Source organism: Trichomycterus rosablanca, chromosome 26 (assembly GCF_030014385.1).
Source record: "Trichomycterus rosablanca isolate fTriRos1 chromosome 26, fTriRos1.hap1, whole genome shotgun sequence".
In the NCBI taxonomy this organism is placed as follows: Eukaryota; Metazoa; Chordata; class Actinopteri; order Siluriformes; family Trichomycteridae; genus Trichomycterus; species Trichomycterus rosablanca.
In genome coordinates this window covers 4,302,034-4,320,508 of record NC_086013.1, presented here as the reverse complement: position 1 = coordinate 4,320,508, position 18,475 = coordinate 4,302,034, and the positions used below count along the sequence as shown (strand labels likewise).

The 18,475-nt window shown below is 42.0% G+C and overlaps 2 protein-coding genes across 2 annotated transcripts; both read left to right on the top strand.

Annotated features, from left to right (window-relative positions):
• Positions 1-582: 582 nt before the first annotated feature.
• Positions 583-6,316, top strand: im:7138535 (uncharacterized protein LOC797998 homolog). The gene is made up of 9 exons (XM_062988821.1): positions 583-637; positions 756-903; positions 1,859-1,965; positions 2,431-2,547; positions 3,395-3,648; positions 3,773-3,850; positions 4,347-4,463; positions 5,486-5,629; positions 5,703-6,316. Exons 2-9 carry the CDS (start codon positions 860-862, stop codon positions 5,877-5,879), a joined length of 1,038 nt encoding a protein of 345 aa, XP_062844891.1. The 5' UTR covers positions 583-637; positions 756-859; the 3' UTR covers positions 5,880-6,316.
• Positions 6,317-8,804: 2,488 nt separating this feature from the next.
• On the top strand, positions 8,805-16,588 carry LOC134303703 (GAS2-like protein 2A). The gene is made up of 6 exons (XM_062989177.1): positions 8,805-9,168; positions 9,902-10,119; positions 10,844-10,951; positions 11,117-11,213; positions 11,783-11,987; positions 15,052-16,588. The coding sequence occupies exons 1-6, from the start codon at positions 8,805-8,807 to the stop codon at positions 16,586-16,588; spliced, it is 2,529 nt and encodes an 842-aa protein (XP_062845247.1).
• Positions 16,589-18,475: the final 1,887 nt, after the last annotated feature.

Below are 18,475 nucleotides of genomic sequence, written 5' to 3'. Positions count from 1 at the left end.
AACAAGCTGTCAATCACAAAAGTCTTTGTTCTCATTGGCTAGTTTAGTATTAGTGCAGGAGATGGGCGTGCCCATTCGCAAGTTGAGGTTGCCTTTTAGACCGTACACTAGCGTAATAATTAGGAGAACGAATTAGAACACCGCCAACAGCGCTGTTGGTTGTCTGTAGCGAAGCTCGGAGTCGACTCCGATTCAGATTCGAGGTGTCGGGTATCTGCCTGATTTGTAGTAAATCAACATATGACATATAAAAAAGTCAATATTTCAAACTATTAACTGTACTAAAACTGTATTTTGTTAATTAGTTTACATTTTTTATGGTAATTATTAATATACTTTTGGCACATCTGTGGGATCAAACACTTGGTCAAAGTGAAAGTAAATATGTGGTCGAACTATCAAACTTATTTCCATAAAATGATTGATAAAGTCTGCTTCCTTACCATTTTTGAATTAATTTAATGACCTGCAGTGTTCTATCATTCGTCACACAAGTTAATATTTTTCTCTTAAAAGAACAATTAAGTAAACTCATCATAACTCTGTGAGGAGTCGACTCCAAAGCTTCAGTGTCGACTCTCAGTTCATGAAGCCTGAAAGTTGGGATTCGTATTTTTGTTGTCGCTGCATTAATCCTGTAATTATTCTCTGTTTCTCTTTCTTCTGTTTGTAGAACTTTTGAGCTTGAAATGTAATTTACATTAAAGTCTATAATAATTCGGATCTACTTGATTAGTTCGGTTTGTTGTTGCTAGTTCTCATGTGCAGGTGAAGGCTGTCAGTGTGAATCAGGAAGTGAAGGGAAAGCAAAGATTCCGACCGTATTTCATGTGAATCTGTATCAGAATCAGTTCTTGCGATGGAAAGAGAAGTCTGGACCATAAAGACCCTCAAATCTCTGGGGTAAAGTATCAAAATGTATCCTGCAGTCCCATACTTACACCGATCAGCCATAACATTAAAACCACCTCCTTGTTTCAGCTCCACTTACCATATAGAAGCACTTTGTAGTTCTACAATTACTGACTGTAGTCCATCTGTTTCTCTGCATGCTTCGTTAGCCCCCTTTTATGCTGTCCTTCAATGGTCAGGACTCTCCTAGGACCACCACAGAACAGGTGTTATTTAGGTCATGGGTCATTCTCAGCACTGCACTGACACTGACATGGTGGTGGTGTGTTAGTGTGTGTTGTGCTTGTATGAGTGGATCAGACACCTTACTGTCACTGCTGGACTGAGAGTAGTCCACCAACCAAAAAATATCCAGCCAACAGCGCCCGTGGGCAGCATCCTGTAACCACTGATGAAGATACTCAAACAGCAGCAATAGATGAGCGATCGTCTCTGACTCTACATCTACAAGGTGGACCAACTAGATAGGAGTGGACAGTGAGTGGACACGGTGTTTAAAAACTCCAGCAGCGCTGCTGTGTCTGATCCACTCGTACCAGCACGACACACACTAACACACCACCACCATGTCAATGCAGTGCTGAGAATGACCCATAACCTAAATAATACCTGCTCTGTGGGGGTCCTGACCATTGAAGAACGGCATGAAACGGGGCTAACAAAGCATGCAGTGAAACAGATGGACTACAGTCAGTAGTCCACTGTTCATGACAGATTCTCGCAAGCTCCATCAGATTGGTGAGCATCTGTGAGCTGCCATCTAGAGAACATTAGATACTCGCCCCAAAGCCTCTACAGTGTTTCTATTCAAGGATATTTCTGTATTTGTCTGTATTCGTCACTCAATTCCTACCCATCTAAGCTAACGTTATTTCAAATGGCCATTGGGTTTTTCGTCTTGCATCAGTAACCAAACTTCTAACCAAAGTATGTTGTTTCTTTTCAGGTATAAGAGCGATCAGTGTATGACTGAGTGTAAATGTGATGAACTGCCATGTCCTCTCATTTCCTGGCTGGTGTCAGAGCTCAGGAACGTCTGTCCTGAAATTACAGGTATGAATCCACAACAAATAATTCTATCCAAGGGTGATATCCAATTGGTGGCTGGATTTTGGCCTGGTTTACAAAAGGCTGCATAAGCAGTTTGAGCTACTGAGTTCAAGTCTCAGTGTTGTTACTCATTAGATTCAATCGGCCATGCCGGAGGAAAAGACTCATAGGATTCGTACTCACTGCTACTGCAATATGGCACTTTAAACATCCAACAAGGGTTGTGCACGTGTGGTGGTGGTCTGCCGTGGCAGTGGCAGTGTAGCCCTGCAGTTAAGGTACCGGACTAGTAATCGTAAGGCTCCTGGTTCAAAGCCACACCACTGTCACTATTGGATACTACAGTAATAGTTCTAAGTCACTTTGAATAAAAGCTCTGCTAAGTGACATAAATGTGACACTGTTCTCTGCCAGTGTGCGGGACCATTAGAACCATCACAACACGCATCACAATACTGTTTTTTTCAGGAGACGGTGGGACCGTTCTGGCTGGGGAGCTGAAGGAGATCCTAAATGTTACGTTCTACCCTTATGACGCTCTCAACTCAGAAACTCTGACCCCTATTCATCTCAAAAGAATAACAGGTAAACTAGTGATGGCAAAAGATTTGATCAAATGAACTTTTGTATGTATTTAAAACAATAGAAACATCATAATCATCACTGTCCATTTTATCAGCTCCACTTACCATATAGAAGCACTTTGTAGTTCTACAATTACTGACTGTAGTCCATCTGTTTCTCTGCATGCTTTGTTATCCTTTCAAGCTGTTCTTCAATGGTCAGGACCCCCACAGAGCAGGTATTATTTAGGAGGTGGATGATTCTCAGCACTGCAGTGACACTGACATGGTGGTGGTGTGTTAGTGTGTGTTGTGCTGGTATGAGTGGATCAGACACAGCAGCGCTGCTGGAGTTTTTAAACACCTCACAGTCACTGCTGGACTGAGAATAGTCCACCAACCAAAAACATCCAGCCAACAGCGCCCCGTGGGCAGTGTCCTGTGACCACTGATGGTCTGAAGGTCTAGAAGATGACCAAGTCAAACAGCAGCAATAGATGAGCGATCGTCTCTGACTTTAGGTCTACAAGGTGGACCGACTAGGTAGGAGTGTCTAATAGAGTGGACAGTGAGTGGACACGGTATTTAAAAACTCCAGCAGCGCTGCTGTGTCTGATCCACTCATACCAGCACAACACACACTAACACACCACCACCATGTAATTGTAGAACTACAAAGTGCTTCTATATGGTAAGTGGAGCTGATAAAATGGACAGTAAGTGTAGAAACAAGGAGGTGGTTTTAATGTTATGGTCTTGGAATAGGATGTCCGTTATGCTCGCCCTTTATTACATTCATCTTTGTTGCATGTTTGCTGTTGCTACAATCGTCCACGCAGTAACTTCCATATCGTCATCTGTGGTTACAGAGTTCCTAGTGTCCGAGCTACAGGCAGCACATTTGGTCCGTTATAAAGAGAGCTGTCCAGAAAACATTGAGCCGCTGAGTGAAACCTGCAAAGAACAGAGACAAACAGATTCCAATGCACACACTGAGGAGAAACCTGAACCCGAAGAAGATAAGGATGATAAAGATGGAAAGGAGATGATGAAAGAACTAGAAGAGTTGTTCAGGACCCTTGATATGGGTCCCACTTCTCAGCTCAGTGATGCCTATTCGCAGGTAAGACCACCACTCAGACGGCACACAGCCTCAGACTATCAGACCCCTCTTCTGACATACATAGTCGCCTACCGCTTCTTTTCACCTGCCAGAAATGATGTATTTTTAAAACCTGCATTTTTAGGTGGAGTCACGACTGGCATCTCTCGAGGCTGAAGTCGGAGAGCCGTTGCTAAAGACCAATCTGAGTTCTTCACAATGGGTATGTATTGTTAAGACTCTTATATCCAACCAGTCAAACTACTGGTTGGCCAGATTGCTACACAACTGCATATTCATTAAAATGCCATGAAGAATGTTTTGCCCTCTATGATGTCTTCTGATCATCGAGGGTGGAAAGCCAGTCTGTGATCAGAGGGTCAAATGCAGCTCAGTTTTGCAAGGTAACACGGTAAAAATCGAAGCGCAAGAGCTCAAGAGTTCATCTCTAAATGGCTCCAAAGAAGCGGTATTAGAGTTTGCGGTGGTCTTAAGTTGAACCACGTGGAGATGATGTGGCATGACGCTAATTAAACAGTTGATCAACGAAGCCAGTGTAGAAAGAGTTGGTCTCAATTCCTCCATAATAATGTAACAGATTAATTCATTTGGATCTCTAGTTATCTGAAGACGTGCGTTCAGGTTTGGCGTTTCTCATTATTGGACGGCCTTTGATCATCTTTTATTCAAGTCTGTTTTCTTGACCATGTGTGTTTCAGAGTAAACTGCAGCAGATTAACCGAGCTCTCCGCAAAGACTACGACAACCGACGTCAGATGATGATCAAGCGCTTCTATGTCACCCTCCAGTCCTTTACATGGGGAGAGCGAGGCAAGGTAAAACACGGCTGTTTAATAGACCAAGTACTGCTTCATCTTGTTAAGAATTGTGGTGTGTAATGTGAAAAACCTTTGACCTGTATTTATACACAAAGTATACAGACCAAGATATAAATGTTTTGCATTATGAACCTAAGTGTTGTTTGTATGTATGTGTTCCAAAAGACTTGGAACTTGGAAGAATAGGAACGTTGTGAAATAGTCAAAAACATGGTAAACAAGTAATGCATTCATAATCATAACATAATTATTCGGAATCATTCATAACAACTTAGCTAACCAAGCAATTGTCGATAAACAAATGCAAGTAAAACGGTACTATAGGGCACTCAGGTGTTGAACACACTGTTTCGGATCCAGTCTCAGCTCTGCCATCCGGCTGGGCTGGGTGCCCACATGAACAACGACTGGCTGTTGTTCGTACAGGGTGGGAAGCCGGACCAGGGACTCCTCATAACTGATGAAATTACGGCCTCTGCTGGCTGATTGTCGAGGGATAATGCGTTGATCAGGGTGTGGCTCGCCGTACACAAAGCTGATCCGCATATGAACTCGCCTCGTGTAGGTAAAAAGATGCAGTTGGTACTGCACACGTGTCGAAGAGGGGGTGTGTCGGCTGCGTTTGCTCCTCAGTCAGCAGTTGAGGGGTGTATCGGTAGGGGGGAAGCGTAATGCAATCAGGGGGATTGGATACGACTACATTAGGGAGAAAAATTGGTGGGAAAATTTGCAAAAAAAAAAAAAAAATAACCCAAACAAACTGTACTATAGCCAAATGTCAACAACATCCAGAAACGGTGCAGACATCTCTGGGTTTGAGCTCTCTTAAATTGGAACAATGCTCAATAAAAACTTGTATTGTTTTTTGACAAGACGACCTTTCTCATTGCTTATTTAAATAATGAATGTTCTGTTCTCTTGGCCAAAGAAGAAAAGGACCGTCCAGATTGTACCCAGCGTAAATCTGAATAACGTATATTGTACAACATTTATTCGAAACGTTTGTGTCTTCCTTTAAGGATCGCAGTGCTCTGCTCTCCAAGATTCCTCCCTTCTCAGTACATCTGGAGTCTTGTGTTTCCATTGCCCTCTTGCTGGCAGCTAGAGAGGATCAGTCTTGCATCCTCCCAGTGACAGCGGGACCGTCCACGGCCATCCACAAGGTGCCTGTTTGCAAGCCAGTTCATCCACCCATGCTTAGTATGAAGCTAAATGCTAAATGCCTGATTCTTGCAGGTGCTGATGGGCAGCGTACCAGATAGAGGAGGTCGACCCGGAGAGATCGAGCCCCCTATGCCGATTTTCACCCGCCGCAGTGAGGGAGGCGGCGGTCAGAGGCGCGAAAAGAACAGATTTAAGAAGCGGGAGTACTCAGGAAAAAAGAAGAAAAATAAGAAGAAGGATGAAAGTTAAATTGTAGCTTTAATTTTGGCTGTACAAGATATTATTTCTTATTTATTTGCATTCATATTTTGCTGATAATGTTGCTTTCATAATTAAGAAATGTGCAGAGTATAAATAAAGTAAATGAATATATTTAGATTCGGTTTAGCACTTTTAAAACGTATATTAAATTGTACGTCTTGAATCATATTTGAATCATTTTTGCACTACAAAATATATGATAAATTTTGAATCTGCTTTTTTTCCACTACCTTCTGTATACAATGCTTTGAATATTACTTTGTTGTATTGCTGTATAACAGATTTGTGTTAATTGATGACTGACTGTGCACTGATAGTGGATTCATTTATTAAGATTTGGTTTAATATTACTGATATACAGTTGACTTTAGTTTACATTCGCATTGCAATCATTTCTGTACCTGTTACTTTTTCTGGCTAAATGATTAAAACTCTAATTTCTTTAGTTAATTTTTGGGATCTCAGAAAATGTGATGGTTCAATATATACAGTGACTTGATTTATGATTCATTTATGCAAAAAGCTCTATAACATTGTTTAGATTCGTGGCATGGTCTTCTGGTTCCTAGATGGGATTATAACTGATGGCAAGTCCGCCATAAGCTGAAGGTTGTTGGAATATGAGTGACACTATTCCGGTATTCTTTACACCCCCAAATGCTTAAAGAATGCATTGTAAAAATGAGACCACTGTTTTCTGTACTTTTAAGATGCAGTCATACAACCCCTATTTAGATGGGCACAAAGGCCCCAATTTTTACCATGGCATTGTGTGCTATTTTACATGGTACTGTGACTCAATAGGCCTATATCACCAAGGTTTTTCGACTCCATGTATCTGTGGCTGTTCGACAAAGGTTGAAAACCCCCGCATCTTTTGCTTTAAAGTGCAGTAGTTCTACGTTTTACACCAACAACCTGGCATTGGCATTGTTTATAGTGAACTTATACTAGATGTCATGAGCTTTAAGAAAAAAGAAAAAAGGCAAGTTATTTGATGCCAGTCTTGGTTGTTTTTTTTTGATAATCTGTACTTTCTGTCGCTTAATAATCAGAACACTATGCCTTAAAAGCTTCTGGGTTCTTTGCTAGGTTGGAATATGTTTATAGAAGCTGTAGAAAGTTCTTCAATATCATGGAAGCCATGATATTATGTCTTGGTAGTCAAAGGCAATCTTAAAATCATCAGAACCTTGGATGGATGGATGGATAGACATACAGATAGATAGATAGATAGATGGATGGATGGATGGATGGATGGATGGACATACAGATAGATATATGGATGGATGGATAGACATACAGATAGATAGATAGACAGACAGATAGCATTATTGGATTATACAGCAGGACGTTTATCCAAAATACAATACAAAAACGAGTTTCGGTGTGGTCCTATTAAAGTCCTTTGTAGTTGGTGTGGCAAGACTCGATATGAGCAGTTCGTGTCTGATGAAGAACTGTGCGCCAGATTCAGAAAAGAATTGCTGTGATTTGTTTAGTAAAGTAAAATAATTTAGTATGTATCTAAAATGATGTGATTTTTTTTTACAGCTCTGTAAATACACTGTAACAGGAGTTTACTCTGTGGTGATGAAATGGTTAAACTGATTGTTTGGGTGTAGAAGCTACTTGGTCACCAAGGGCGACATGAACACCAAGGGCAGCTCAGCTTCAAAATACAACCAGATACTTCAGACGAATGGGAGATTATTTCCACATTTTTGTATTATTTTCTGCTCATTTGAGTGTTTTTTTTAATTTATTTATATTGTTAAACCATGCAGTAGTGAATGAGTTTGTCTTTAATTGTAAGTACTGCATTGCAACTCTGTTAAAGTGCTTTTACCACATGGCTTTATTTTGCATTAGGATGCATATTAGTTTAAACTGTATATATTTAATGCATTACTTCCATACTTTCCATACTTTAAACCCTTTGCATTAATTAATATTGATGCCAGTCATATTGGCTGCAGTAATAAGTCACAGTGTTCCATACAGTGTTTTCTGATACAGCACTTTTTGCAAGTACATGTCAGGACAATAAATTAGAAAGTGGATCAGTGGTCTCAACCCAGATTTGTTCAATTATGGCCAGTCAAATTAAGAATTAAGAATTAAGACCAGTTTTCACTGGCTGATCATTCAGTACATATAAGATAAGATATTCTTTAATTGTCAGATATACATATACAGGTGTACAATACGTACAATAAAAACTCCTTCTTCACATATCCAAGCTTGTTTGGAAGCTGGGATCAGAGCGCAGGGTCAGCCATCGTACGGCGCCCCTGGAGCAGAGAGGGTTAAGGGCCTTGCTCAAGGGCCCAACAGTGGCTGCATAGCAGAGTCTGGACTTGAACCACCAATATTCCAGTTGATAGTGCAAAGCTCTACCCACTAGGCTACCACTGTCCCTATCTGTATTTTCTCTAAGTTTATTGAGAGTTTCCTCTCAAACCTGAACTCTTTTTAGGATCAGAAGATTTTGGAGTGTGTCTGTGTGTGGCTATTTTGTTAAGAGATTTGTCAGGTTAGGCTATTTCGATGTTTATAAGAAGCTCTGGCTTGCAAATGACTTTCCAATTCGTTCCAAAGGTGTTCAATTGGGATCCTGGACATCAAACTTGTAAAACCATTTCTTTATGGACCTATATGCAACTTCCCATACTTGGAAAAGTTGGGAGCATATCATTTGTCTTCATAAAATTGGTTGTGGACACCTGTTAGGAATGGGAGTCATGACGTCTAGCCTGAAAGGTTGTAGTCAAGACGAAGAGTTCTTTTCAAACTGTATTTAAAACATTTTAAAAACATGTTACTATTTTGATTTCATACTGAATATATCACTGAATATATGTATATAATAGTCATTTGTACTTCTAGACAGAGCTAAACGAAATCCTTGCCATGTCTGGGATCGAGTTGGCCTCCTCTCAGAGTATCCGAGCATTCAAATCGAGTGAGGAGTATCTATACGCGATGAAGGAGGACCTGGCTGAATGGCTAAATGATCTGTACGGAATGGACATTACCGTGGATAACTTGGTGCAGGTGCTGCAGACCGGCTCTCTGCTTTGCGTGCATGCCAACAAAGTGACCTGTGCTGCGGCCGAATTCCTGCACGAGCATGGGAGTGCACACGTGCAGCTACAACTGCGGCTGCCCACGTCTGAAGTGGGCTTCATCTGGTCGGCTCAACCGAACACCTTCCAGGCCCGGGATAATGTGTCCAATTTTATCAACTGGTGTCGAACTCAGATGCACATCAAAGGTAACTCTGACATTTGTGGCGCTATTGACCTGTCTGGGCGCTTAACAGACATAGTTTGAAAAGGAAAAGTCAGATGGGGTGCTAGCATGAGTAGTGGAGGACTCGCATTAGGTGTATCATGACTCTCCGTGCTTTGTTTGCATCTCAGTGAGCATCCACTGTCGGGCGTAAAGAAGCAGCCAGTGATTGCAAACATGACATGTGGGCTGGGTGCTAGTCCGGGGCTCTCCTTGGCCAGTATGGAGATGGTGTAAGTTACTAGTTATGGGAAATGCAAATACTGTATATACACAGCTTATACTGTATATCAGTATTTATTTAATAATGATTCTACAGTTGTACCACTAGAGGGTACTACTACTTTAAATTCTCGTTTTTGGATGAGGTCCCCCCCACACACAAGCAAACACGTGGTATTTCTTCTTTTTAAAAATGTCTGCAGTGATAAAAACAACACACAAGATAGATTACGATCAGGGTTTGCCTCAAAAACAACCTAGGTATTGTCTAAATGCTGCAATGCGTGGTTTGTGGTGGCATGTTGGAGCAATGTGCAAAATAAAATCTTCCAGATCTACTTTCCACATTGTGTTCCAGAACTTCCCGTACATTTTCCAAGCTCAGACCTGATAATAAAACTGGAACTCATAACCCCTGCCTAAAATAAAGTCTTTAAATTTGTCAGTGGTTCTCCTGAACAGTTCAACTTACCTACTGTTCTAACCCCCTGCAGACGTTCTGATGTTCGAGACGGACGACCTCGTCCTGAGAAAGAATGAGAAGAACGTCGTGCTGTGTCTGCTCGAGGTGGCTCGCCGGGCCTCTCGCTTCGGCATGGCCGCACCCGTCCTCATACAGCTGGAGCAGGAGATCGACGAGGAGATGAGGGTGGAGAATGACCAGCCTGTGGTGCAGAGATGCCTGATGGACAGTCAGAACCTGGATAACATGGTGATTGGTTTGGCATATGTGCTGTAGATTTTTGAATAGGTCACTACCATTGTTGCAGATTTACATGTGGCATGAGAGGGGGTTAAAAGGGGATTTATAACGGTCATCAGTTCTGACGTTGTTTGACCCTGTGTTATAGTAGAAATTGATACCCGGTACTCAGTATTAGAGTCAAGTCCAGTTACTTTGTAGTAGCATAATATGAATAACTTTAATACTGAATAGACAGGTTTTAACTTTGAGTTAGTGTCCACGAAAAGGCCACGCAGGAGCCACTGCAGCCTGTGGTCCAGAGACCCTTGATGGACACTCAGGAACTGCAGTGTAGTTGGTTAATGTCCAAGAATAGTCCATGTTCAGTGACCTCAAGACTATGTTTGTTTTCAAGTCATATCTGATGTTCAAATTTAGACATTCCAAAACTAGTGAAAACTAGCTCTTATGTGGCCTGCAAAACATAATTTCCACTAGCAATAAAGCATCACCTTGGCCTAACCTCCATTAGAAACATTGATTTATCTGGTTTGCATTCCAGTCAGCAGACACCTTGTGCTAGACATGAATTTTGATATGTGAGATCGCTTGCCATTTATTTACAGATAAATGCTGAAAGCTTTATGATATATTGAGCTGGATTAGGCAGACTGCTGTGAGATTAGTGAGAGGGATTGAATCAAAGCCTCAAAATAAGTGTCTGTGTGTTCTTCAATCCCTGTGTGTGCAGGTTCAGTGTCTGATAAGTCGATGCACTTGTCCTACTCAGTTTCCCATGGTGAAGATAACCGAGGGCAAATACAGAGTCGGAGACTCCAGTACCAACATATTTGTCAGAGTAAATAAACTTCAGTGTCATTGCTCTCTCTATCTCTCTTTTCAGTCTTCTATCGCTCTGGCAGTCTGACAAATAACTAGAGATGTTCTCTCCAGAGACACTGTTCTTGTTCATGTACTGCATGGAATATGGGTTGTATTAAACAGTGTGTGTGTGTGTGTGTAGATCTTAAGAAATCACGTAATGGTGAGAGTGGGCGGAGGATGGGACACCTTGGAGCACTATCTGGACAAACACGACCCCTGCCACTGCACGTCTCTCAGTGAGGGTCCGCACACATACACAAACAGTTCGGCCCTGGAAGCAAATGCATCATATACAATTACCCAGTAATATCTGGCCAACCTCTTCTTTTCACCTGAATGGGGCAGATTCACACAGGGATTAGTTGTGTATATGGAGAGTCACTGATCTCCATTATTCCCCGTCTGTCTGTCAAGGCGCTATCGACCAGCCACAGCCAGCAGAGGTCGTAATTGTAGCAGCATTCGGCTGGCCATTAGAAGAGCTGAGTGGGCTACCAGCGGACAGCTTCTCTTATAGAGTGCAATTATAAAATTCCACAATATTTATGGTCTTCTACGCTGAGCTGATAGCCATTTAATAGGACAAAACATAAGACAAACATCAGTGCTGTAAAACTGCTCAGACAGAACTAAATCAAATGGTAAGCTTATTTCTTAAGGCTTCTCACTAGAGTGTAGATGTTTGGTAGGGTTTAGCCATGCCCTTTGTCTAATACACCGTTTTAAGAATTGAAACACAGCCCTTGAACTGATGTCCCTTTGCTTTTCCCCCAATCTGTGTTTTTGTTTCCCTTCTCCTTACCAGTACATAAACTGGCACAGCGACCAGCTACTCCGGTCCACGAGATCAAAGCCAGACAATTTGGGCCAGACGGCCAGACCGTATCTCAAACGTCTTTGTTGCTGAGCCGAGTTCAGTCCCCCGTTGATCCTGTAGTCTGGTCACCTTCTGGCCCCCCCAGGACGTCCAGATCAGACCCAGTGCTCCGGAACAGCTGTTCTCCTACTAAGTAAGTAATGAAATACAGTACAAATGAAATATTACATAATATATACGTATATAAAGACTGTAAATGGTAAACCTTTGCTGCTATAACAGCCTCTAATCATTTATCATCCAGAAAGTCACTTTAGAAGCCAAACATCTAAGAAAATGCTTGCATTGCTCCTCTTAGATCAATGTTTATGGGCAAAAATAGTATCTATGGGACAGTTCCCGGGTGAAACCACTGCTAACCAAGAAAAACATTAAGGCTCATCTTACAATTGGAAAAAAATCCACCCCTGTGTGTCGGAGGGGGCTCATATATGGTCTGCAGCTCTCTTTGGCCAGGATGGTGGGGTGCAAATGGCAGTCAATTTACAATGGAGGGATTGAAAAGGGAAGAATTCTACACAGTATGTTTCATTTGATGTACCCCCGCCCCATGTTTCAGATGTGTCACTTTTTATCTTTTAACAGGGGCAAGGAAGGTTGCGAAAAAAGTAATAAGTGGGTGAATGTCACTGAATGCCACAGACATTACTCACAGTATGAGACTAATAAATCCTTTAAAAGTGCTGTAGGTTAATTAGACTCAGCGGGACCCTGATGACAGGTTAAGGAGCATCAGTAATCAAATCAAACGTTGTTTTCGCATTGCACATATAACTGGTCCAACAAGATCACCAATAAGATATACACTGATCCAAGTTTCTACACTCACTGTCCATTTTATCAGCTCCACTTACCATATAGAAGCACTTTGTAGTTCTACAATTACTGAATGTAGACCATCTATTTCTCTACATACCCTGTTCTTCGATGGTCAGGACCCCCACAGGACCACCACAGAGCAGGTATTATTTAGGTGGTGGATCATTCTCAGCACTGCAGTGACACTGACATGGTGGTGGTGTGTTAGTGTGTGTTGTGCTGGTATGAGTGGATCAGACACAGCAGTCCACCCACTGTCCACTCTATTAGACACTCCTACCTAGTTGGTCCACCTTGTAGATGTAAAGTCAGAGACGATCGCTCATCTATTGCTGCTGTTTGAGTCGGTCATCTTTGAGACCTTCATCAGTGGTTACAGGACACAGGATATATTTTTGGTTGGTGGACTATTCTGACCATTGAAGAACAGCATGAAAGCAGGCTAAAAAAGTATGGTCTAAACTGGTATGTTTGCATGCCAGGTGTCCACAAACTTTTGGTCATTTATTGTATTTTTAGAAAGAAACGTTTTTAATATGCTCTAGTGATGGACTTCCATTCATTACTTCATATCTCATTGTTTTCAGACTGGTATCAGAGTGACAGAAATCCATTAAGCTCTGCAGATTTGGGTCACCGGGCTCATAGTCAGATAACAAATACACATACTGTTCAGAAATCTGAATATCATGAAGTGTTCGAGCTGTGCAGCCACAGGGAGCTGTTTCTGTTCTGAAAATACATTTCATCCGTCCTTTATGAAGTGCACTCATCCAGCACTTCATTACTCATAATTAATCAAATTCCTGTCACACCATGTTAATATCTCAGCAACGTTGCTACACACCGGAGAACGAACAATGGCATCTGGAAGTAGATGGATATTGGTTTTAAATTATTCATATTGCCATAAATGTGCTGCTTTTAAACAGATTTAACAAACTTGCTAAACGATTGGTTTATTAATTACTCTAGTGAACCAGGATATAACAGGGGAGAAACCAGTTAGCCTTACAATCACCCTGTTTAGGGAAAAAGTCCATTTTATCAGCTCCACTTACCATATAGAAGCACTTTGTATTTCTACAATTACTGACTGTAGTCCATCTGTTTCTCTGCATGCTTTGTTTCCCCCTTTTCATAATGTTCTTCAACGGTCAGGACCCCCACAGGACCACTACAAAGCAGGTATTATTTGGGTGGTGGATCATTCTCAGCACTGCACTGACACTGACATGGTGGTGGTGTGTCAGTGTGTGTTGTGCTGCTATAAGTGAATAAGACACAGCAATGCTGCTGGAGGGAGGTTTTGTCCACTCTATTAGACACTCCTACCTAGTCGGTCCACCTTGTAGATGTAAAGTCAGAGACGATCGCTCATCTATTGCTGCTGTTTGAGTCGGTCATCTTCTAGACCTTTATCCGTGGTCACAGGACGCTGCCTACGGGGTGCTGTTGGCTGGATATTTTTGGTTGGTGGACTATTCTCAGTCCAGCAGTGACAGTGAGGTGTTTAAACACTCCAGGAGCACTGCTGTGTCACTGCTGTGTCTGATCCACTCATACCAGCACAACACACACTAACACACCACCACCATGTCAGTGTCACTGCAGTGCTAAGAATGATCCACCACCCAAATAATCTCTGTAGTGGTCCTGTGAGAGTCCTGACCATTGAAGAACAGCATGAAAGGGGGCTAACAAAGCATGCAGAGAAACAGATGGACTACAGTCAGTAATTGTAGAACTACAAAGTGCTCCTATATGGGAAGTGGAGCTGATAACATGGACAGTGAGTGTAGAAACAAGGAGGTGGTTTTAATGTTATGGCTGATCAGTGTATATTGAAATAATAAACTATTGCATTCAGCTCACATAAGCAGCAGTACCTGTGGTACTCCTTATTGGCAGCCCCCAGCCCAGAGGTGTCAGAGCCAGACGTCACTTTAAGACATTCTGCATCTTTTAAAACACCTGACTGAACCCATCTGCTCATTAGCTTGGCCGTCGTGTGCCGAGTTTGATGTGATAGAAGAGGGGAAATACGAGTCTTCAGGGACCCACGTTTGACACTTCTTTTCTATCTTAAGTGCCTCGGCCGAGGGGATTACCATATAGTGAGTCTCAGTGGGGTAAGGCAGTGGAAATCTGTCATGGCAACTATCACTGTATTCAGCTTGGAAATGTCTGGCCTGATCATCAGAATGTTAATAAGGGTTTGATAGAGCTTGTTTTTGACATTTAATGTATGAATCTGTTTCACTTTATCTGAATATTACTGCTTTCTGGTTAAATGGTCATACTAATAGACCCAAATTAATAATATCAAGCTAATTAGAGGTTGTCAGTGTCATTCGGCTTTGTGGATCTTCTTTCAGACTGAGACAGCCCAATTCCGAGTCTAAGGATGACATGGTGCTGAAGTCCACCAGCAGAACTAGCAGAGATTCCAACAGGGCATCTCCATCTCCACGTCTAACGAGCAGTCTCCCACGGCCAACCCGGCCCTCCACCCCGACACGACCTGAGACTCATCGTCCCAGTACGCCTTTGGTTTTCCACAAGGTTAACAACCAAGCTTGTATCAAAACCCAACAAGGACCGGACAACAAGCTCGGCCAAACCTGGACCAAATCACAGTTTGTTTCAAAGCTGAGACAAAATGCTACAGTTGTGACAAAGACCAACCAGGAGAGCCAGAGACTTCAAGAGAAACCGGCTGGTCAACACCGCCAAAGAAATAACACTCAAGCTAAGCCTTTCCAGTGCGTCACACCGGTTCAAAGTGTCAACCAAAGTTGTAGCACTCAAGAGCCTGAGAACAATATCAATGTTGGAAAGAACCAGTTCATTCGTACATTTTGCCCCTCCAGAGGAAGGATGGGGGTTATTTTAGGGGAATCAAATAAAAAAGGTCAGTCAGACTCTTCAGAACAAATTCAACCTACTGTTCAAGGACTCATGAGAAGCCTACAAAGATATTCATCACCCACCAAATCACATTCCAAAGGGACACCCCCTGAGCCATACTCTATTGTAAATGCAAAAAGAAGAGATGGAGATTTGGGTAATAGGTACCTCTTTACTCCCCCTCCGATCAGTCCTGCTCAGGAGGCCATGCTGTATCAGAGCCTTGAAGAGGAGATCCTGTCCAATCTGCAACAGCTTGAGATGGACTCCGACTCTGGTGACTCAGAGCAAAACGAATTTAGTATTCGCCCTGAGACTCCATATTTGCTCAATTCTACAGAGAACACATCCTCTGTTTTCAGTTCAACTTCTAGACCTACTAGTAGGAAGGATGCTAGCTTTGATGGCTTCATCGGAGCGCTCACGAAAGAAAAGAAGCCACGTGAGAAAGGATCCACTGAAAGATGCAGAGGCAGGAAGCAAGAAAGACAGTCTCAGTTTGATCCAAGATATGGCCGATCCATGGCCAATTCCTGGTCCTCACTAGGATCAAGTATGGAGTCGAGAGAATCGATTGAACCACCCAAGATGTCAGGTGTTTACACCGCTGTGCAGGCAGATTCCTCGGACTCTGGGATTAAATGTAAAGAAAGGCCTCAGGGTTCCTCTTCAAGTAAGAGAAGGTCCCTAAAGAAGCCAGAACGAGTGCCTTCCATCTACAAGTTAAAACTGAGGCCTTGTGTGCGCCCCAGACGGGACCACAGGCCTGACAAGAATCCTACAAGAATCCCTAAACCAGTCTTCTACCGGAGAAGTCAAAGCCCGAAAGACACCACTCATACTATCACGGACAGTACTGCTATGTCTAATACTCGGAAAGGACTCAGTATAATTCGTAGATCATCCACCCTGAGGCGCTCCAGGAAAAACTTAGGGAGGACCACAAAGTGCCAAGGAATAGTCCAGGAGAGAGTGACTGATCAGGATGTTGAATACTGGGTTTAACCTACAAACAGCACTAAAATCTGGACCTCAACTGTCCAGATCCTATTTGGACGCACAGCAGTCTAATGTGTTAGCCTACCACCACTGAGATCTAGAGCTCTCAAGGTCAAATCTACACTCTGCAGAGATTGGTTGACCAGGCACCTACACATACATGATTGGATGCCTGAGGATGGGCAGGCTAAAGGAATTTCTTATTTCTGCTTCAATTATACCCCAGTAGTATTTCGTTAACATTGGCTTTTGCTGAATTTGTACTACTGTACTATAGCCTGTTTGTCCTGTTTAAGCCCTGAATTGTTTAGTTGCTGTATATTTTGCTGACCTCTTGAAGCAGTATAGCCCATTTTGAGCATTTTGTTCAATTGAGGCATGCAGTGAAGGAAGTTTTTACAGTAGTTTGGAATTCCATTCCAAAGAATATTCTTGAAGTTGTAATTAAATATTTAATGTTTTTAGATTTAGATATTTTATAATGTGTTGTGCCAGGTTTTTATCCCAGATCTCTTTGCACTGTCACAATGCAATTCTGTTTACAATTCAAGCCAAAAAAAGAATAATCCAAATGGTTTAAGATACAGTTGAAATATCAGTTATTTGAATTCTGATAAACTGTAAATGCTTTTTTAAAAATTTTTTCTTGTAATTTGAACCTGTTTTATATATCATCTGCAGATAAAGAAAAAAATATAAGAATATTTTAGGCCAGCGGCCCCCAACCTTTTTTTGCACCACGGACCGGTTTCATATAAGATATAATTTCACGGACCGGGCGGAAAGGGGGGGGGGGGGGGGGTTAAAATAGAATAACTATAGAATGGAAAATCAGTGTGAATACTGCACTGCTCCCACCTAGTGGTGATTGGAGACAATAACACCTGAAGAGTATTGGAAATTTAATTGCTCTTGTAGCGACCTCTCTTTCTGTGCGGTCTGGTAATAAAGACCCACAGACCGGTACCGGTCCGCGACCCGGTGGTTGGGGACCACTGTTTTAGGGGACTGAATAGTTTCTCAGGGCATTGCATTCATAGATGATTGTGATTGTGGATTGTTAACATTAATGTGATGTAACATCAGTAAACTAAATCTGCAGTACATAACGTTTGGGGAATAGTAATTTGAAGAGCAGTACCTAAGTTATAAGGAAATCTGGGTGTAAATTTAGATGCAATCCATAAATCATCAAAACAGAAGATCTACCATGAATTAGTAATCATAGCTGCTGGAAAATACGGGTAACTGTCCACAGTCAAGCCAGCTTCACATCGATACTGTGATGAGCAATGTACCAAAGTCACGCTTACGAGTGCTTACCTGTTTGGTCGTAGTTCCTGGGTTACACCTGACTATCACAAGTGCAGTCAAACTATGCTTATTAATATAGGCACAGAGAAGTCACCAGGATGCCTGTACCCAAAATTAAATCTAAACGAACCCTGTAAACATATGATTTGATTTGGATTTTGAAATGAAAATCGATTATGAGCTTATTTGTGGGTGCGTTTTCATTGTAAGTGTTTACAGATCACCATGCAGCCTGCCAGTGTTTGTTGATGCAGTCTATAAATACACCCATGTGTAGTCTGGATCTATTTATAGCCGTAGTCTGTCACAACAGAGCGGCCGTCCGCGCCCCATAGCTCTTTCTCTTGCATCCTAAATTTTCTCTCGAAGGACAGTAGCACTTCATTATCCTTGGGGAATGAAATTGCCTGTCGATGCTGATTGATAGCTTTTGTCAAAATGACACCAAAATTTGTAATTGAAGTGTCCATAAGTAACTGTCAACATTGAATGTAATTTATTATATTGGGTTGCACAGGAAAAACTATAATATCTGAGACCTGATATGAGAAAAAAATGATTTATTATCAGATTTAGTGC